Source organism: Mauremys reevesii, linkage group 22, assembly GCF_016161935.1.
Source record: "Mauremys reevesii isolate NIE-2019 linkage group 22, ASM1616193v1, whole genome shotgun sequence".
Taxonomy (NCBI): domain Eukaryota; kingdom Metazoa; phylum Chordata; order Testudines; family Geoemydidae; genus Mauremys; species Mauremys reevesii.
Window position 1 is genome coordinate 23,977,610 of NC_052644.1, and position 20,639 is coordinate 23,998,248.

The window sequence follows — 20,639 nt, forward strand, 5'->3', positions numbered from 1 at the left end:
GGCGCTAAGGGGGCGGGGGGGTACCCGGATGCGAGGTTAAGGGGATGGTGGGTACCTGGATGGAGGGGCTAAGGGGGTCGCGGGGCGGGGTACCCGGATGGAGGGGCTAAGGGGGTCGCGGGGCGGGTACCCGGATGGAGGCGCTAAGGGGATGGTGGGTACCCGGATGGAGGGGCTAAGGGGGTCGGGGCGGGTACCCGGATGGAGGGGCTAAGGGGGTCGCGGGGCGGGGTACCCGGATGGAGGCGCTATGGGGGGGGGTCGCGGGGGGCGGGGTCCCCGGATGGAGGCGCTAAGGGGGGTACCAGGGAGGGCTCGGTACCCGGAGGGAGGGGCTAAGGGGATGGTGGGTACCCGGATGGAGGGGCTAAGGGGGTCGCGGGGGCGGGTACCCGGATGGAGGGGCTAAGGGGGGTACCCGGGAGGGCTCGGTACCCGGATGGAGGGGCTAAGGGGATGGTGGGTACCCGGATGGAGGGGCTAAGGGGGGGGTCGCGGGGGCGGGTACCCGGATGGAGGGGCTAAGGGGGGGGTCCCGGGGGGCGGGGTACCCGGATGGAGGCGCTAAGGGGGGTACCAGGGAGGGCTCGGTACCCGGATGGAGGGGCCAAGGGGATGGTGGGTACCCGGGGGGGCTCCCTCTCCCCCACACACTCACTGCCCCCCCATAGGGAGGGGTCGTGGGGGCGAAAGTACCCCGGGGGGAGGGGGAGCAGCAGCCTCCGGCGGCCGGACGCAAACGAATCAACCCCTCGCTTGCCCGCTCCTTCCCCCTCCCCGTTGCGGCTTTTTGACCCTTCCCGGCTTCCGCGGCAGCCCCTCGCGCTCGGCCCCGGCCTAGTGTCAACATCAACACAGCCGGCCCCTGACCCCGCGCGCTCACTTCCGCCGTCACTCCCCTTAGCAACGCCGGGGGCGGGGACTAGGCACGCCTTGGCAACGACCCTGGTCTCACTGGCTACCAAGTGCGGCCTCACGCTCATTGGCCACAGGTTGACGGGCCAAATCTTTGATTGGCCAAAGCTAAACTGCCAATCAAAAAAGTCCCACCCACCCCCGTTTTCCCACTACAATACCCCCTCCCACAGCCCATAGCAACGACACAGAAGAAGGCGGGACCTGGGCCGCCCTTAGTAACAATGAATTATCTTATTGGTTCAGAGGTGAAGCTCTGATTTCTGATTGGCTGAATATCACGGAACCAATTTCTGATTGGCTCAGAGGTGGAGGACTCATTTCTGACTGGCTGAGAGACAAGGAACCTATTTCCGAATGGCTAAAACGCAAAGGAGCCATCTCTGATTGGCTAGAAGACTGAGACGTCGTTTCTCATTGGCTACGAAGGACCTACCCTCGCTTCTGATTGGCAGTTGGAGAGGCTCCACACCTTCGATTGGAGGAGGAAACAGCAAATGATGTTGATTGGCTGGGAAGCCAGGCGCCCACATTTCACTGGCTGAGAACACAGCGCTCATCTCTGATTGATTGGACATCGAAGGGCAGCTCTCTGATTGGTCAAGAAGAAAACCCTCCATTCTGATTGGCTGGAAGGCCCCCTTCCCCTCTAGCCCTGCCCTGGAGGAGCCCCCACGGCAGCCGCTCTGATTGGCTGAGGTGACTGTCACTCAAATATAGTCCCACCCCTTTTACTTACCTATTATCCTACTCGACCGACCCAGCCCCAAGTGGAGGGGAGAGAACCCAGGAGTCTGGGCTCCCAGCCCCCCCTGCTCTAACCACCAGCCCCCACCCCCCTCCCAGAGCCGGGGAGCGAACCCAGGAGTCCTGGCTCCCAGCCCCCACCGCTCTAACAACAAGGCCCCACCTCCCAGAGCGGGGAGAGAACCCAGGAGTCCGGGCTCCCAGCCCCCCCTGCTCTAACCACCAGCCTCCACCCCTCTCCCAGAGCCGGGGAGAGAACCCAGGAGTCCTGGCTCCCAGCCCCCCTGCTCTAACCACTAGACCCCACTCCTCTCCCAGAGCCAGGGAGAGAACCCAGGAGTCCTGGCTCCCAGACCCCAAACCACTAGACCCCACTCCTCCCAGAGCCAGGAGAGAACCCAGGAGTCCTGGCTCCCAGCCCCCGCTCTAACCACTAGGCACCACTCCTCCCAGAGCCGGGAGAGAACCCAGGAGTCCGGGCTCCCAGCCCCGGAGGAGAGGAGGAGTCCTGGCTCCCAGACCCCCCCCCCAACCACTCAGACCCCACTCCTCCCAGAGCCAAGGAGAGAACCCAGGAGTCCTGGCTCCCAGCCCCCGCTCTAACCACTCCCAGAGCCGGGGAGAGAACCCAGGAGTCCGGGCTCCCTCACACACACCCCCGAGCCAATGCCCCCGAGTGGGGAGAGGCCCCGTGTCCCAGTCCCACCCCTCCCCAGCCACCCCTTGCCGTGGGTCACCCCGGATCTGATGCCCCCAGAGGGGCCCCCTTGTGTCGCATCCCCTCAGTTTGCCCCCCGTGCCCCAAGGAAGGTCGGGAGTCGGGGTCTGAGGTTTAACACGTTTCATTGTATTTGCTCCAACAACAGCGGCGCGCTCTGGGCTCAGGGCAGCCCCTCGACCCCCAGCTTCTCTGCCCCCCCAGCCTCTGTACTGCTCCCGCCCCCCGCGCCCCCCATGCAAGGTGCAGCAAACGCGCCTCCGGCCTCACAGGGGTTCAACGCCCAACCTCCCCGCCCCACAGCCGGGCACTTTTATTCTCCCCTGTGGACACAAAGGGGAACCTGAGTTGAAGTGACTTGACCGGTCACACACTGAGTCAGGAGAGGCCCCAGGAGTCCTGGCTCCCAGCCTCCCCCACCCCCAATTATTAGTACCCACTCCCCTCCCAGAGCCGGGGAGAGAACCCAGGAGTCCTGGCTCCGCCCCTCCCCAACTTTTCCACTCGTTTTCATATAGACTTGGAGGTAAATTGAAGGGGGAGGTGTGGGGTGCATTACCCTCCCCTCCCAGCCGGGGCAGCCCCCCTATAGGGATGCCCTCTCGGGGGGGGGGGGTGCCCACTGGGTATATTGCTTTAGATGGGGGGGAGGTGCAGCAGATTCCATGGTGCCCCCCAGTGGCCATGCAAGGAATTGGGCGTTGTGCTATTCAACCAACGAGGTGCCGGCTCCCGCAGAGCGCGTGGTGGGACTCGGGGGCGCCTACCCCCCAACCCGGTTCCTGTGGCTTCAGTGCCTCCTCTAGCACCCCCCTGCTGGCCATTCCTCGGGGCTGGCTGCCCCCCCACCCCCCGCAGCTCCATGCATTCGTCCCTGCATTGCCCACCTGGGGCGGGATGTTTCGGGACCCCCACCCCACAGTTAGTGCTGGGGGGGGTGAGGAATGCCGCTGCCACTCTTATCAGGGGCACAATAGCCCTACAGCCTGTTCGCAGGGGTGGGGGGTCTGAGACAACCCCCTCCTTTCCTAGAGCTGGGGAGAGAACCCAGGCGTCCAGGCTCCCAGCTCCCCTCTGCTCTAACCACTAGCCCCCACTCCCTTCCCCAAGCTGAGAACCCAGGCGTCTTGCCCACCCCCGAATGCCTAGAACGGCACCCGAGGCAGATTGCGAGGTGGCCGGCAGCCCGTCAAAGGCGCGAAGTTATTAGCAGATTCGGCGTCCGGTCCCCGTCGATCGTTGTACCTAGGCAAGGTCCCGGGAAGGAGGGGGGCAGTGGAATTTGGGGGGGTCTGGTACCCCCCTTTCTGCTCCCCCAAAGAGGCACCATCCCACTGAGGCTAGAACGGAGATGCAGGCAGGTGGTGGTCGGCAGCCATGGACAGCGGCCCCCCGTGGTGGAAGAGACATGCATAGGCCAGGGGCTTGGGTCCATCCAAGGGGGGTGGGGAAGGGACCCAGGAGTCCGGCCCCGCAGGTCCTTGGTTCTGATCTAGGGTGGGCATTGGGCTATATGGGCCTTGATCCGGGGTGTGGGGTGTGTGTGTGAATCCTGGTGGATTTGGTGCTTCCACAAAAGCTCTCTGGCCCAAACCTGCCCCTCCCCAAGCCAGGGAGAGAACCCAGGCGTCCGGGCTCCCAGCCCCCCCTGCTCTCACCCACCAGCCCCCACGCCCCTCCCAGAGCCGGGGAGAGAACCCAGGCGTCCAGGCTCCCAGCCTCCCCTGCTCTCACCCACCAGACCCCATGCCCCTCCCAGAGCCGGGGAGAGAACCCAGGCATCCAGGCTCCCAGCCCCCTCCGCTGGCAGGACCCCACTCCCCTCCCAGCACAGGACATACAAGGGCTTTGGGTTAACCAGGGCTCTTGCCCACATTGCCTGGGGTGGGGGCACGGGGTGTGGGGGGGAGGCTTTACCCAGGCCGGCCCTGGAAGTGGTGCTGTTTGCCCGTCTTGCATAGCTGTCCCCTAGATATGGCTTTGATTCGAACGGGGGGGGGGGGGGGGCAGGACCCAGGCATCTGGACAAGGCCGTGTCCCTCGGCGGGTGGCACCTCAGTGTTTGTGGAAGACTGTGTCGCTACAGCGGCGGGACCCAGGCATCCAGGCGAAGTCATGCGCCTAAGCAGGGGTGGGGGGGACACAGGTTTCTGGGCCAGGCCATGCTCCTGTGGAACCCAGGCGTCCGGGACAAATCCAGATCCTCAGGCAGAGGCCACCACTCCAGCATTTGTGGAAGACAATGTCCCTGTGACCCAGGCAGCCGGGTGAGGACATGCACCGGAGTAGGGGACCCAGGCATCCAGGCGCTCAGGCAGCTGGCACCCCAGCATTTGTGGAAGACAATGCCCCTAGGCGTGTGGAACCCAGGCGTCCGGGGCAGGCAGGAGCCCAGTGTCCGGGCCCTAGTGGTGGGCGGAGGGGACGGGGCACCCCCCCCCCAGCCGCTCCACGCTCTGCCCTTACAAGGAGGAGATCTTGACCATGCGGTGGGGCAGGTGGGGGGCAGGCAGGCTGGAGTTGGGCCGGGCGCGGGGCGTGGGGGGGCGGCTCTCGGGGGTGTTGGCGGGGGGCGTGGGGATGCTGGTGAGAGCAGCCGCCAGGTCCACCCCATCGTAGGTCATCGTCATGTTCTCGTGGGCCTTGGCGTTCAAGCTGGAGCGGCTGGGGGAGGTGGGGGGAGAGAGAGTGAACCCAGGCGTCCTGGCTCCCAGCCTCCCCACTCTAACCACCAGCCCCCCACCCCGAGGCGGGAAGAGAACCCAGGTGTCCTGGCTCCCAGCGTCCCCCCTCTAACCCACTAGACCCCCCTCCCCTCCCCTCCCAGAGCCGGGGAGAGAACCCAGGAGTCCTGGCTCCCAGCCCCCACTTTTCCGCAGTTGTCCACTAGGTGGCAGCAGGCACCAGCCTTACTCTCTAGTTAGTGGATGGGGGGAGGGGAGGGTGCCAGCTCCCCCTAGTGGGTGCGGTTGGGAGCACCTAGGAGCCTCCATGCCCCATCCCCTCTGGTGCAGGCCCCCCAGTGCCCCTCCCCCTCCCCACAGCTCAGTACCCCCAGCACCTCCGATTCCTCCACCCCCCTCGCCCAGCCCCCCAGTGCCCCTCCCCCTCCCCACAGCTCAGTACCCCCAGCACCTCCGATTCCTCCACCCCTCGCCCAGCCCCCAGTGCCCTCCTCCCCGGTGTGGGGTGCTGCTACCTCTGGGGGGCGGCGGGCCCCTTGTGGCCCTGCAGCGTGTTGAGCTCCTGGGCGCTGGCGCGGCTGACGGAGGCGGTGGAGGGGGCCGGGCGCAGGGCCCGGCGCGGGGGGCCCCGGCGGGGGCAGCAGGAGGTGGCGCCGCCCTGCTGGGAGGAGAAGGAGGTGCTGCGGCTGCTCCGTCCGCCCACCGAGCCCCCCAGCCCGGCCTCGCTGCACGAGCGCTCGTCCATGAACTCGTGGCTCTGCGGGGGGGAGGGGGGAGATTCAGCGTGGCCCACGGCGCCCTCCGCCCCCCACGCTGCCCCCCAGCCGCCCCCTGCCCCCCTGCTCACCGTGGTCTTCTCCAGGCAGTGCAGCAGGTGATGGTGCTGCTGCTCGAAGGTCGAACAATTCCTCACAGCCAAGGCATGGGCTGCGCTGCCCAGGGCCTGTTTTGGGGGAGATCAGAGATAGACAGACACCCCCTCCCCAGCACACACATCCACAGCCTACTAGGGGCCTGAGAGCAGGGGTGAGTGGGAGGGGTACAACGAGGCGGGTTGGCGGGGGGAAGCGTGCGAAGAGCGAACACAGCTGTGTTCTGCACTCCTGTGCGTGTGTAAGGCTGAGAGGGTGTGTGACTGGGTGTGTCAGTGCAACTGGGGAAGCGTGCAAGTTGTGGTGAGTGTGCACTGGGATTGTACACGGTGGTGTTAGTGCAATGGTGTGCTGGTAGGAGCGACGATTGTGCATTGGGATTGTGCATGGGTGTGTTAGCGTGTGTGTTTGTGTGAAGGGCAATTGTGCATTGGGATTGTGCAAGGGTGTGTTAGTGTGTGTGTGTGAGTGTACATCCAGTGTGCATTGGGACTGCGTGCAAGGGGTGAGTGTGCAGTGATTGTGCACAGGTGTGCCAGTGCAACTGGGGCAGTGTGTGGGGACGTAGGGGGTGCCAACGGAACTGTGAGTGTGTGTGCCGGTGTTAATGTAATTGTGTGTGTGCAAAGTGTGAGGTGAGTGTGCCTTGCGCTTGCACAGTGATGGGTTTAGTTCAAGTGGGTGGTGGTGAGTGTGTGTTGTGCATGTGTGTTAGTGTAACGGTGTGCATGTGTAAAGGGTAAGTGTGCCCTGTGATTGTGCATGTGAGTGTTACTGCAATTGTGTGTTTGTGTGAAGGGTGAAGGTGCAGCCAGCGTGCACTGGGTTTGTACATGAGTGAGCTAGTGCAACAGTGTGAGCAGTGGGCCTGCTGAGTGTGCACGGTCATGTCCGTGCACTGAGGCAGTGTGTGGGGCGGGTGTGCACAGGGGCTGTGCTAACATCATTGTGGGCAGGGCGAGTGTGCCGGGCGGTTATGCACAGGGGGTGTCAGCGCCGGGGGGGGTGAGTGTGCAGGGGCGTCTGTGCAGCGAGTGCTCTCCTGCCACTGGGCAAGCGTGTGCAGCCACAGTGCGCGGGCGTTTGCTAGTGCAATGGGGTGAGCGTGCGAGGGGTGCGCGTGCGAGGGGCGCGTGTGCACGTGCTGGGGGCAGGTACCTCGAGGCCCCCGTTCCGCTTGTACTGCAGGAAGGCGTTGGTCGTGGTGCTCTTCGCCAGCCGGATCCGTGCCAGGCGAACCTTCTGCGGGGGGGGGGGGCAAGGGTCAGAGACACAGACACAAACCTTCCCCCCAGCCCCCCTCTGCATCTCAGCCCCACAACCCCCCTCCACCGTGGCTCACTCTCCTCTCCCCACATCCCCCCTCCTTTGCACAGGGCCACCCCCCCGGACCTGCTGCGCCCGGCGTTTGTCCGCCCGCTGGTTCTGGTGGTAGATGCGGCTGAAGTTGGAGACAATGACGGGCACCGGCAGTGCAATGACCAGCACCCCGCTGAGCGAGCAGATGGAGCCGAAGATCTTCCCGGCGATCGTGCTGGGAACCATGTCCCCGTACCTGCCAGGGGGAAGGGAGGGAAGAAAGAACACGAATGCGCCAGAAGCTCAGCTTTTGGGGGCTGAAAAAAGTCTGTTCCTAGCCCTTGCGGTCGGGGAGAAAACCCCCAAAATGTGATGCTGCCGGAGTCTGCCGAGAGCCTGAGCTGGTCACTCACAGAGGTGTGAACCGCCCCGTGCATCTCACAGCCCTGCTGCTCTAGGCTCCCTCCCCGGTGCGGTGGGGGAGATGCTGAGCTGCAGCCACCTCTGGGGCAGGGCGGCTGGGGAACAGCTGCACATAACACCACGCCGGGATGGCTCGCCCCACGCTGAGCTGCAGCCACCTCTGGGGCAGGGCAGCTGGGGAACAGCCACCCATAACGCCGCATGAGGATAACAGGCAGCAGAAGTGTTGCAGTTAGTAATGGAGCGCTTGGGAAAGTGAAATTGCTTCTGGAGAAACGCTCTTAATCCACGTCAGGCGAGCGGCGATTATATAATAAAATATGCACCACAACACCATGACTTATTTAACGGGCTGAGGAATCAATCAACGGCTCAGAGCGCGGCCTGAGAGCGGGGACAGCTTCCCTGTTATGGGTAACACACGATGTGGCCACCTCTGGGGCAGGGCAGCTGGGACCAGCCGCACACAACGCTGCAAGGGGACGGCTCGCCCGGCGCTGAGGTGCAGCCAGCTCTGGGGCGGGGCAGCTGGGACCAGCCGCACACAACGTTGCAAGGGGACGGCTCGTCCGGCGCTGAGGTGCAGCCAGCTCTGGGGCGGGGCAGCTGGGACCAGCCGCACACAACGCAGTAGGGGACGGCTCGCCCGGCGCTGAGGTGCAGCCAGCTCTGGGGCGGGGCAGCTGGGACCAGCCGCACACAACGCAGTAGGGGACGGCTCGCCCGGCGCTGAGGTGCAGCCAGCTCTGGGGCGGGGCAGCTGGGACCAGCCGCACACAACGCTGCAAGGGGACGGCTCGCCCGGCGCTGAGGTGCAGCCAGCTCTGGGGCGGGGCAGCTGGGACCAGCCACACACAACGCAGTAGGGGACGGCTCGCCCGGCGCTGAGATGCAGCCAGCTCTGGGGTGGGGAAGCTGGGACCAGCTGCCTAACAAATAAAGAAGAATTTACTATTAAGTGGGAATTCCAGGGAATTTTAGCTGGGTGGTGGCTTGTTCTAACTGGACAGGACACTGGGCTCCCCCTGCTGAGACCCCCCCCATGGCACCCCCCAGCCCCGACTGCCCAGCCCCCGCCCCGCTCCCTGCAGCACGGCGCCCCCTAGTGGCTCAGTGCAGACCCCAGGGGGGCAGGAAGGGGATTTTGTGTTCTGTGCCAGGGGTGGGATTCCGGAGGGGGAAGCCCCAGGAACCAGGTCCCCCCCCCGCCCCGGCTCTAGGCCGGCTCCGTGTGTAACTACGGAGAACATGAAATATTCACACGTCCCCAGGTACCAGCGCGGAGCGGGTCCGCTTGGCCGGCGAGAGGTTGCTGCAACCTTGTGCTGCGGCGTGGGGGGGCCCTGGGGCTGCGCCCGGGGTGGGGGGAGATTGCGGGGGGGGCTGACCCAGGGGCGCAGCATACCAGGGTGGGGGGGCCCTGGGGCTGAGCCAGGGTACTGAAGGCTGCTCCTTGGACCAGGGGAGGGGGATGGTTGTGGGGGGACCTGACAGCCCCGACCCCCCTGTAACTCCACTGGGGGGGGATGTGAGCTGGCCAGGGCCTGAGATGCACAGAAATGGGGGAGCGGGAAGGGGGCCCCGCCCTGCTCAGGGGCAGCCGCAGGGCCTGGAAGGTGCCTGTGGGGGGGGGGCGGGGCTTGCCATGAAACAAACTCGGGGGGGGGGGTTAGGCCCCAATTTGCCCTGGAGCAGATGAGATCACGACCCCATGGCAGAGACACGCAAAGAGCCAACACCCCCAGCCCCGCTCTGACCCACCAGACCCACCTCCCCTCCCAGAGCTGGGGGAGAACCCAGGAGTCCGGGCTCCCAGCCCCCCCCGCTCTGACCCACCAGACCCCACTCCCCTCCCAGAGCTGAGGGAGAACCCAGGAGTCCGGGCTCCCAGCCCCCCGCGCCCGGCCGCCCTCACCGAGCATGTTGCCGATTCAGCGGAATCTCCGCCGGCCTCAGGACGAGCCCAAGGCAGGTCACCTGGATCCGACCCCAGCCCCGGGCTCTGCCGGTGCCCCTCACTCCCGACCCGCAGGCCCCCCAGCACACGCGAGCTGCGGAAGCGGCTGTCTCTGCCTCCCGCGCTCTGTGGATAAATAATTCATCCCCCATGGAGCTGCAGCAGGGCCCTGCCTCGGTTACACGCCACGTGCCCGATCTGGTGCAGAGCAAAACACCCGGGCAGCCACCAAGGCCTCGGCGTGGAGCGGGGCGGGGGGAGACAGCACGGAGCTGCCGTGTCCCCAGACACAGGTGGGCATTCGATGCAGCCACTTCTGGGGCGTAGCAGGCAGGGACCCACTGCACATAACACCGCATGGGGACGGCTCGCCTGGCGCTGAGATGCAGCCAGCTCTGGGGCGGGGCAGCCGGGGAACCACCGCACACAACACCGCATGGGGACAGCTCGCCCGGTGCAGAGATGCAGCCAACTCTGGGGCAGAGCAGCCAGGGAACCACCGCACATAACACGGCATGGGGACAGCTCGCCCAGCGCTGAGATGCAGCCAGCTCTGGGGCGGGGCAGCTGGGGAACCACCGCACATAACACCACATGGGGACGGCTCGCCCGGCGCTGAGATGCAGCCAGCTCTGGGGCGGGGCAGCCAGGGAACCACCGCACATAACACCGCATGGGGACGGCTCGCCTGGAGCAGAGATGCAGCCAGCTCTGAGGAAGAGCAGCCAGGGAACCACCGCACATAACACTGCACGAGGGATTGGGACAGGAAGGAGAAGCCTGTTTCATAGAAACTGCCGGTAACAGGTATGGAGGCAGAACAGACTCAACCCGGGGTGCTTGGCCCAGATGGCCCTGGCTCATGGCCACAAATGGAACCCAGGAGTCCGGGCTCCCAATCCCCCTGCTCTAACCACTAGACCCCGCTCCCCTCCCAGGGCCTGGGAGAGAACCCAGGAGCCCTGGTGCTGCCATGAAGGCACATCTCCTCCAAGCCCCCATTCGATGTGGTGGGACCCGTCACACAATCGGGGCTGTTAACACTTGAACCTAGTGATGGGGGAGACGACACTTTCCTCCCTTCATCACTGCAGCGTGAATCTCCAGCTGCCCCACCTAGCCCAGAACCCCAACTGCCCCCTCCCCCAGCCCTCCGCCTTACCCACAATGCATCTCTTCGCCACACCCTTGTGTAATAGTGACCCCTGGCGCCCCCTGGTGGGAAGTAAGGGAAAGACAGTTTGTATGGTGACCTGCGGATTGTGTGTGTGTGTGTTGCTGGGTGGTGGGGGCTGGGAGCCAGGACTCCTGGGTTCTCTCCCCAGCTCTGGGAGGGGAGTGGGGGCTGGTGGTTAGAGCAGGGGGGCTGGGAGCCAGGACTCCTGGGTTCTCTCCCAGCTCTGGGAGGGGAGTGGGGGCTGGTGGTTAGAGCACGGGGGCTGGGAGCCAGGACTCCTGGGTTCTCTCCCGTCTCTGGGAGGGGAGTGGGGGCTGGTGGTTAGAGCAGCGGGGCTGGGAGCCGGACTCCTGGGTTCTCTCCCCGGCTCTGGGAGGGGAGTGGGGGCTGGTGGTTAGAGCAGGGGGGCTGGGAGCCAGGACTCCTGGGTTCTCTCCCCGGGTCTGTGGTTTGCCTCGGCAATGATGCAGTAAGATGCAACAGTGCCCAGGAATCCTGGGGACTGTTAAAGAGACATGCGATGCCCCTCACTCCCGACCCATAGCCCCCTGCTAGCCCAGTGCTGGGGTCCCCCCCCCAAGCTCCACTGATGCCCCTCACTCCCGACCTGCAGCTCCCAGCTCCTCTCTTTCGCTCTCCCCTCCCCCTGCTGCTGGCCCGCGATGGAAGCTGCCACGGGGCTCTTAGGAAGAATTACGAGCTGAACAGACGTTTGCATCCTTGGGCAGCCAGGAAATATCCAGCCCATTGCAGATGGCACCAGCTGTGCCAGGCCCGGCCTCCTGCCCACAAGTGCCTCCGCTCCAGCGCTTTGCCCTCCACTGCCCTCCCAGAGCCAGGGGAGAACCCAGGAGTCCTGGCTCCCAGCCCCTCTGCTCTAACCACCAGCCCCCACTCCCCTCCCAGAGCTGGGGAGAGAACCCAGGAGTCCTGGCTCCCAGCCCTCCCAGCGCCAGGGGAGAACCCAGGAGTCCTGGCTCCCAGCCCCTCTGCTCTAACCACCAGACCCCACTCCCCTCCCAGAGCCGTGGAGAGAACCCAGGAGTCCTGGCTCCCAGCCCCTCTGCTCTAACCACCAGACCCCACTCCCCTCCCAGAGCCAGGAGAGAACCCAGGAGTCCTGGCTCCCAGCCCCCTCTGCTCTAACCACCAGACCCCACTGCCCTCCCAGAGCCAGGGGAGAACCCAGGAGTCCTGGCTCCCAGCCCCCCCCCAGCTCTAACCAACAGCCTCCACTGCCCTCCCAGAGCCAGGGGAGAACCCAGGAGTCCTGGCTCCCAGCCCCTCCCCCACACCCTCCCTGCAGACTTCAGCCCTTTCCCAGCCTGTTGTGAATCTGCTGCGTGTGGGAATTGCCCGGGTGGGATTCGCACTCTGCTCCCAGCAGGCCCAAGAACAGCAGCGCTGGTGTCCCACGGACCCGCCGCAGGGCAGTCAGTCATTTGGCCAAACGTCCTGGCCACGGTAGAGTCCAGGGCCGGACGCCCGGCACAGCAACTCCCAAACCCGAGACCAAAGCAATGGCGTGCAGGGGCTGGTCCCGGCGTGCGGCCCTGGGAGCGGCGTCCCCGAGGGATCCCGGCAGCCCCCCCCAGCGACTCACCCCAGCGTGGTCATGGTGACGATGGTGTACCAGAAGGCGGCCGGGATGCTGGTGAAGTTGGTGCTGCGGGTGCCCTTCTCGGCGTAGAACATGACGGTGGCGAAGATGATGATGGCCATGGTCAGCGAGAAGAGGAGGAAGCCCAGCTCCGAGGCGCAGCTCTTCAGCGTGTAGCCCAGGATCCGCAGCCCCTGCGAGTGCCGCGAGAACTTGAAGATGCGGAAGACCCGGAAGACCCGCAGGGTGACGAAGGCCCCGCTGACGTCCTCGTTCTCCGGCATCACCAGCCCGATGTAGTAGGGCAGGATGGCCACCACGTCGATGATGCTCATGACGCTGCGCAGGAAGCGGCAGCGGCTGGGGGCAGCGAAGAGCCGGAGCAGGTACTCGCCGGTGAAGATGAGGACGCAGGCTGTGTCCATGCAGGAGAAGACCAAGGGGAAGCGGTCGCCGCAGGGCTGCTGGCGCTTCCGGCCGGGCGGCGGCTGGCAGGGGATGGTCTCCACCACGTTGGCGATCACCGAGACGGCGATGAAGAAGCCGGTGACGTAGTAGAAGACCAAGGCCACGGTGCTGGTGTGGGGGTTCTCGAAGGCCCGCCACAGCCGCTGCCGGACGGTGCTGTCCGGCGGCAGCGAAAGGTCGGTGGCGCTCTCCGCTTCCTCGTCCTCCGCCAGCCGCTCGGCGTTCTCCTTCTTGCGGTCGCGGTACTCCTCCAGGCAGCAGTCGCCGATCAGCTCCGGGATGATGCCGTAAAAGCTCAGCTCCTCGTCGAAGGCCTGGATGCACTCGTGCCGGGGGTAGTGCAGGTGGCCGGTGCGGTAGAAGTTCAAGACGTGGCGGAAGATCTCCGGGTCGCGGTCAAAGAAATACTCCTGGCTGTCCTCGTCGTAAAAGAACTCCTTCTCCGAGCTGCCCAGCAGCGTGTCCGGGTACCGGTCCAGCGTGTTCTGCCAGGTCTGGAACCGCCGGCCGCTCACGTTCACCACCAGGATCTCGTCCCCCCGGGGTCGCTTGTCGCTGGGCGGTTTGGGTATCGGCTTCTTGGCCAGGGGCAGCCAGCCCACGGCGGCCGCGCGGGCAAAGGGCAGCCAGGTAGCCACGCCGGCCGCCATGGTGGCCGGGCGTGGGGGGCGCCGGGGCAGGGAGGGGGCGTCAGCTCGGAACGGGGAAGGCGCCAAAGCCGGAGGTGCCCAGGCAGTGGCCTTGGGACCCAGGAGATGGGGCGCCGGTGGGAGGGGGGGTTGTCTCCAAACTTGGATGTGTCCAAGGGAGGCCGGGGCAGGTCTCCGGACCCAGGGCTCCACTAGCTGTGGGGCCCCCGTGGGGACCTGCCTGGGGCTCAGCTCTCTCCGACACACGAGCACCCAGCCCGCGTGTCGCTGTGGGGCACGGAGCCAGGGGCTAGGGGGAGAAATGAGTCGCTCCTGGTCACGGTCTCAGGTACCCCCCGGTCTCAGCCGCCCCCAGTCAAGGCAGGGGGGGTTCTGGGCTGCTCCATGCCGCTGGCTCTTGGCAAAGGGGCCGACGGGCTCGGGAGCCGGGGGGCGTCTCAGGGAGCTGCGGGCAGGAGAGACGAGACGTGAGACAGAAAATCAAAACCTGCAGATTAGACACCTCAGCCCGGACGCCTGGGTTCTCTCCTGGATCTGGGAGGGGAGTGGGGGGCGGGAGGCAGGGAGCCAGGACTCCTGGGTTCTCTCCCCGGCTGTGGGGGCTGGGGGGTTGGCGGGGGGCCCCCCAGCGGGGGGGAGGTCAGTCCTAGCCAAGCAGTGGGGGTGGGGTGGGTGTTTTTGATTCTTACTCAAAGCCCTTTCCCGGCCCCCCCCCCACTGCGGGGGACAGTAACTGCTCCATGGGGGTGGGGATCAGGAGGGCCCCTGACTCAGGGACACCCCAGCCTTGGGGTGCATATGGGGCCAGGGCGGGGGCAGATCACGGGGTGGGGGCAGTGCAGCTGCCAGAGGTGGGGCGAGGGGCTGGAAGCGGTTCCATCCTATCCAGGGTTTGCAGCTCGGCTCTCAGCCCCCGCACTGTCCCAGCGCCCCTGGCAGATGGGGGGGGACAGATCCAGGCGCTGGGGGGGGGTGGATCCGGGGGGGGGGCCGATCCGGGAGCCGGGGGATCGGACAGACCCGCCCGGCCCGGCCGCTCTCACCTCTCTCCGGCGGCCGCGGGCGGCGATCCGGGCTCCGGGCTGGGGGTCCTGCCCGGCCCCCAGGCGCATCGCTCCGCAGGTCCGGCCGGGTGTGAGTGAAGCGGGTCCCGCCTGCATCAGGCGGGGGGGGGGAGGTACCGGCTCTTATATCGCAGCGCCGGGTGCCGGGGGGCGGGGAGAGCGGGGGGAGGGATGGAGGGATCTGTGGGGGGAGGGATGGATCTATAGGGGAGGGAGGGATCTATGGGGGACGGATCTATGGGGGAGGGACGGATCTATAGGGGAGGGATCTATGGGGGAGGGAGGGATCTATAGGGGAGGGATCTATAGGGGACGGATCTATGGCTCTAAAGGGGGCGTGTGGATCTAGCGGGGATGCAGATGGACGGATCTACAGGGGTGGGAGGGGAAACGGGGGAGCCGGGGATCGAGGCGGCAGAGATGAAGTTGGAGGCGGGAGGCACCAATGGGGCGGGGCCGGGGGGGCCCAGAGCAGAGGGAGAATTTTGGGGACTGAACCGGGGGGTGTGGAGTCCCCAGACTCCTCCCCCACAACAACTCCAGGCAGCTGAGGAGGGGTCCGCAGACTCAGAACCAGGGAGAGAACCCAGGAGTCCTGGCTCCCGCCCCCCGCTCTAACCACCAGCCCCCCCTCCCCTCCCAGAGCCGGGCGAGAACCCAGGAGTCCTGGCTCCCAGCACACAGCCAGCATAGCCAGGAGTCCCAGCAGGATCAGCACCCCTCACTCCCGACCCGCAGCCCCCTGCCCGGCGGGTGCCCCTCACTCCCGACCCGCAGCCCCCTGCCCGGCCGGTGCCCCTCACTCCCGACCCGCAGCCCCCAGCCCGCCCAGCCCTGGGCCCCCCCAGCTCTCTGGGACTCACCAGACTCCCCACCCCCGCGTGCCCCCAGTTGCCAGTGTCGGAACAAACCCTTAATCAGCACATAGGAAACACGCAGCACTTAGAGCAAATCGATACCCAGAGCGGCTAAGAGCTGTTCAGTAAATGTGCTGAGAGCCAGGGCGTGGGGGGCACCGGCAGAGCTGGGGCGGGGGCAGGGCCAGGCTGGCAGGGGCTGCAGGTCGGGAGTGAGGGGCACCGGCAGGGCTGGGGGAGGGGCAGGGCCAGGCTGGTGGGGGCTGCAGGTCGGGAGTGGGGGGCACCGGCAGGGCTGGGGGAGGGGAGTAGCCCCCTGCTCTGGGACAGGATCAGGCAGGTGGCCCTGAGAGGGGACAGGCCCCATGTCCCCTTCTCTGCTCCCCCAGAGCAGCCGCCCCTCCCGGTCTCTCGGCGTGTGGCTCACGGCAGCTCCGGCATCAGGGCCCTTCAAAGGCTCCCAGGTGACAGGCGGGCGGTGGTGCCCCCAATACGTCACCCGCCAGCGAGACGCGCCCCAGAAAAACAACCTGCTGCCAGAGAACCCAGCCCCCGCTCCAGCCCCCGGAGCCGGGGAGAGAACCCAGGCGTCCGGGCTCCCATCTCCCCCCCCCAACCCACCGGCCCCCGTGCCCCTCCCCATGCCAGGGAGAGAACCCAGGCGTCCGGGCTCCCATCTCCCCCCCCCAACCCACCGGCCCCCGTGCCCCTCCCCCCGCCGGGGAGAGAACCCAGGCGTCCGGGCTCCCATCTCCCCAACCCACCGGCCCCCGTGCCCTCCCCATGCCAGGAGAGAACCCAGGCGTCCGGGCTCCCATCTCCCCCCCCAACCCCACGGCCCCCACGCCCCACGCCCGGGAGAGCACCCCCGCGTCCGGGCTCCCATCTCCCCCCCCAACCCCCCGGCCCCCACTCCCCATGCCGGGGAGAAAACCCAGGCGTCCGGGCTCCCATCTCCCCAACCCACCGGCCCCCACTCCCCACGCCTGGGAGAGAACCCAGGCGTCCGGGATCCCATCTCTCCCCCCTCTAACCCACCGGCCCCCACTCCCCATGCCAGGGAGAGAACCCAGGCGTCCGGGATCCCATCTCCCCCCCCTCTAACCCACCGGCCCCCACTCCCTACGCCGGGGAGAGAACCCAGGAGTCCGGGATCCCAGCCATGACCCCAGACGGGTGAAATCTCAGCTGCCTTGATTCCCCCGCCCCATCCTCACACCCGCATCTTCAGTGGGGGGTGTCCCAAGTGTCCAGGCACCTGCCCCACCCCAGAGGTGGCTGCATCGTGGCTCATGGGCTGCAGGCCCCGGCTCCGGAGGCCTTTGGGCTTTTTGCTCAGTGAAAGAGTCTGTACGTTGTTGAACCCATGGGCCCATCTACCCTGGTCTCCTGGCTGCCGTTGACTTTCCAAGGGCCCTGCACCCCCGGCCAGGCACCAAATATCCTGCCTCCCGCTTGCCCTGTGCAGTGGGACCCAAGGTCGATACCAGCCCAGCTCTGGGATGAAATCCAGTGGCCGGTAGTTCCACAGGACCCGCATCCTGGGAGTTTCCAAACTTATCAGCTGTTTGGTCTCCTTGCAGCACCCGCTGCTGGCCCAGCGGTAGCGACCGATGGGTGCTGAGGCTCCCGGCGCGGTCCCTGCCCTGCACCGACCCCCGCCTGCCACCCCTCCCGCTTCGCCATAACATTCACTTGTTGCCAGAACTCACCTCTATTGGGCTGGGTAACTTTGGACAGAGTTTAAGCTGCAACGTGATTGGCTGATGAAAAACTGGCCTCCTATTGGTCAGGAGGGTTCTCTGTCCTGCCCCCCTCTCCCCAGACCATTGGATTTTGCTGAAAAAAAAATTTTTTTAAAAAACCGGGGGGGGGGGAGACGGGGGCGAGAGGACAGGGCTGGGGGGGCAGGGGCTGCGGGTCGGGAGTGAGGGGCACCGGCAGAGCTGGGGGGGGGCAGGGGCTGCGGGTCGGGAGTGAGGGGCACCGGCAGGGCTGCGGGGGGGCAGGGGCTGCGGTCGGGAGTGAGGGGCACCGGCAGAGCTGGGGCAGGGGCTGCGGTCGGGAGTGAGGGGCACCGGCAGAGCTGGGGGCAGGGCTGCGGGTCGGGAGTGAGGGGCACCGGCAGAGCTGGGGGGGGCAGGGCCGGGCTAACAGGGGCTGCGGGTCAGGAGTGAGGGGCACCGGCAGGTTTTTTTTAGGGGGGAGCCGGGGCCCTACCCCATACAGCTGGGGGGGGATGGATGATGTCATCAGCCCAGCTATTAATAGTTCATTGTTTTCCTTCCCCCGCCGAAAGCCCCTGGGAGTGCCGGGGGGGGGGGGGAATCCCTTCCAGGCAGCACTTTGATGCCAGCCCCTGCAGGCATCCGACAACGCGGCCTCAGCTCCCTCCCGCCACCTGCCAACGCGGAGCTGCAGCCAGCTCTGGGGTGGGGCGGCTGGGAACCAGCCGCATGTAACACCCTGTGGGGACAGCTCGCCTGGCATTGAGCTGCAGCCAGCTCTGGGGCGGGGCAGGGCGGCTGGGGACCAGGGGCATTTAACACCCTGTGGGGACAGCTCGCCTGGCACTGAGCTGCAGCCAGCTCTGGGGTGGGGCGGCTGGGAACCAGCCGCATGTAACACCCTGTGGGGACAGCTCGCCTGGCACTGAGCTGCAGCCAGCTCTGGGGCGGGGCGGCTGGGGACCAGGGGCATATAACACCCTGTGGGGACAGCTCGCCTGGCACTGAGCTGCAGCCAGCTCTGGGGCGGGGCAGCTGGGGACCAGGGGCATATAACACCCTGTGGGGACAGCTCGCCTGGCACTGAGCTGCAGCCAGCTCTGGGGCGGGGCGGCTGGGGACCAGGGGCATAGAACACCCTGCGGGGACCGCTCGCCTGGCACTGAGCTGCAGCCAGCTCTGGGGCGGGGCGGCTGGGGACCAGGGGCATTTAACACCCTGTGGGGACAGCTCGCCTGGCACTGAGCTGCAGCCAGCTCTGGGGCGGGGCGGCTGGGGACCAGCCGCATGTAACACCCTGCGGGGACAGCTCGCCTGGCACTGAGCTGCAGCCAGCTCTGGGGCGGGGCGGCTGGGGACCAGGGGCATATAACACCCTGCGGGGACAGCTCGCCTGGCACTGAGCTGCAGCCAGCTCTGGGGCGGGGCGGCTCAGAACCAGCCGCATGTAACACCCTGCGGGGACAGCTCGCCTGGCACTGAGCTGCAGCCAGCTCTGGGGCGGGCAGGGCGGCTGATGACCAAGGGCATTTAACACCCTGTGGGGACAGCTCGCCTGGCACTGAGCTGCAGCCAGCTCTGGGGCGGGGCAGGGCGGCTGGGGACCAGGGGCATGTAACACCCTGCGGGGACAGCTCGCCTGGCACTGAGCTGCAGCCAGCTCTGGGGCGGGGCGGCTGGGGACCAGGGGCATATAACACCCTGTGGGGACAGCTCGCCTGGCACTGAGCTGCAGCCAGCTCTGGGGCGGGCAGGGCGGCTGGGGACCAGGGGCATATAACACCCCGCGGGGACAGCTCGCCTGGCACTGAGCTGCAGCCAGCTCTGGGGCGGGGCAGCTGGGGACCAGGGGCATATAACACCCTGTGGGGACAGCTCGCCTGGCACTGAGCTGCAGCCAGCTCTGTGGCGGGGCGGCTGGGGACCAGGGGCATATAACACCCTGTGGGGACAGCTCGCCTGGCACTGAGCTGCAGCCAGCTCTGGGGCGGGGCGGCTGGGGACCAGGGGCATATAACACCCAGACGGGACAGCTCGCCTGGCACTGAGCTGCAGCCAGCTCTGGGGCGGGCAGGGCGGCTGGGGACCAGGGGCATATAACACCCTGTGGGGACAGCTCGCCTGGCACTGAGCTGCAGCCAGCTCTGGGGCGGGGCGGCTGGGGACCAGGGGCATATAACACCCTGTGGGGACAGCTCGCCTGGCACTGAGCTGCAGCCAGCTCTGGGGCGGGGCGGCTGGGGACCAGGGGCATATAACACCCTGTGGGGACAGCTCGCCTGGCACTGAGCTGCAGCCAGCTCTGGGGCGGGCAGGGCGGCTGGGGACCAGGGGCATATAACACCCTGTGGGGACAGCTCGCCTGGCACTGAGCTGCAGCCAGCTCTGGGGCGGGGCGGCTGGGGACCAGGGGCATATAACACCCTGTGGGGACAGCTCGCCTGGCACTGAGCTGCAGCCAGCTCTGGGGTGGGGTGGCTGGGGACCAGGGGCATATAACACCCTGTGGGGACAGCTCGCCTGGCACTGAGCTGCAGCCAGCTCTGGGGCAGGGCGGCTGGGGACCAGGGGCATATAACACCCTGTGGGGACAGCTCGCCTGGCACTGAGCTGCAGCCAGCTCTGGGGCGGGGCAGGGCGGCTGGGGACCAGGGGCATATAACACCCTGTGGGGACAGCTCGCCTGGCACTGAGCTGCAGCCAGCTCTGGGGCGGGGCGGCTGGGAACCAGGGCATATAACACCCTGTGGGACAGCTCGCCTGGCACTGAGCTGCAGCCAGCTCTGGGGCGGGGCTGGGCGGCTGGGGACCAGGGGCATATAACACCCTGTGGGGACAGCTCGCCTGGCACTGAGCTGCAGCCAGCTCTGGGGCGGGGCGGCTGGGGACCAGGGGCATATAACACCCTGTGGGGACAGCTCGCCTGGCACTGAGCTGCAGCCAGCTCTGGGGTGGGGCGGCTGGGAACCAGCCGCATGTAACACCCTGTGGGGACAGCTCGCCTGGCATTGAGCTGCAGCCAGCTCTGGGGCAGGGCGGCTGGGGACCAGGGGCATATAACACCCTGTGGGGACAGCTCGCCTGGCACTGAGATGCAGCCAGCTCTGGGGTGGGTGGGAGAACCTGAAATTGCCCCAGGGGGAATTAACCCGGACGCCTGGGTTCCTGCCCTGACTGGAGCTTTGGGGCTCACACTGGAGGAGTTTAAGGACAAATGAGATTAGGGCATTTCCCACCCCATGGTGTCCCCCAGCCCCCTAATGTCCCTGTGACGAAGTGGGGGGGTGGGACTCAGTGTCCCTGGGGGTTGCTGGTTTAACGGGGGGGGGGGGGGGGTTGGGACCCCGGCCGATGGCCTGGAGCCCCCCGTGACTGGGGACCCAGAGGCCCAGCTCAGGAGCCGCAGCCGGTTCTGGCCAGTGGGGGACAATGGGCTGCGGGGAGAGGGGCCCGGGGAGCTGCCCCGCCGGCTCCAGCCCGA

The 20,639-nt window shown here is 66.7% G+C and overlaps 1 protein-coding gene and 1 long non-coding RNA gene across 5 annotated transcripts in view; one reads left to right on the forward strand and one right to left on the reverse strand.

The window, feature by feature from the left end:
* LOC120388193 overlaps nt 1-7,449 on the forward strand; it is a 9,302-nt gene extending 1,853 nt beyond the window's left edge. The window contains exons 2-3 of one of the 2 annotated variants that reach the window (XR_005590515.1): nt 1,162-1,614; nt 7,313-7,449. This is a non-coding gene — a long non-coding RNA (uncharacterized LOC120388193). Of the gene's footprint in view, nt 1-1,161; nt 1,654-7,312 lie in introns of those variants that run through there. The other variant, XR_005590514.1, reaches the window with a different exon arrangement.
* On the reverse strand, nt 4,722-17,272 carry KCND1 (potassium voltage-gated channel subfamily D member 1). 3 transcript variants are annotated; one of them, XM_039509826.1, is made up of 7 exons: nt 17,144-17,272; nt 12,396-13,955; nt 7,329-7,491; nt 7,095-7,178; nt 5,912-6,007; nt 5,580-5,821; nt 4,722-5,044 (listed from the first exon to the last, which is right to left on the reverse strand). In XM_039509826.1, the coding sequence occupies exons 2-7, from the start codon at nt 13,508-13,510 to the stop codon at nt 4,843-4,845; spliced, it is 1,902 nt and encodes a 633-aa protein (XP_039365760.1). In that variant the 5' UTR covers nt 13,511-13,955; nt 17,144-17,272; the 3' UTR covers nt 4,722-4,842. The 3 variants fall into 3 exon arrangements, with proteins under 3 accessions (XP_039365760.1, XP_039365761.1, XP_039365759.1); XM_039509827.1 differs by lacking the exon at nt 17,144-17,272 and adding an exon at nt 16,919-17,059; XM_039509825.1 differs by lacking the exon at nt 17,144-17,272 and adding an exon at nt 16,812-16,905.
* Nucleotides 17,273-20,639: the final 3,367 nt, after the last annotated feature.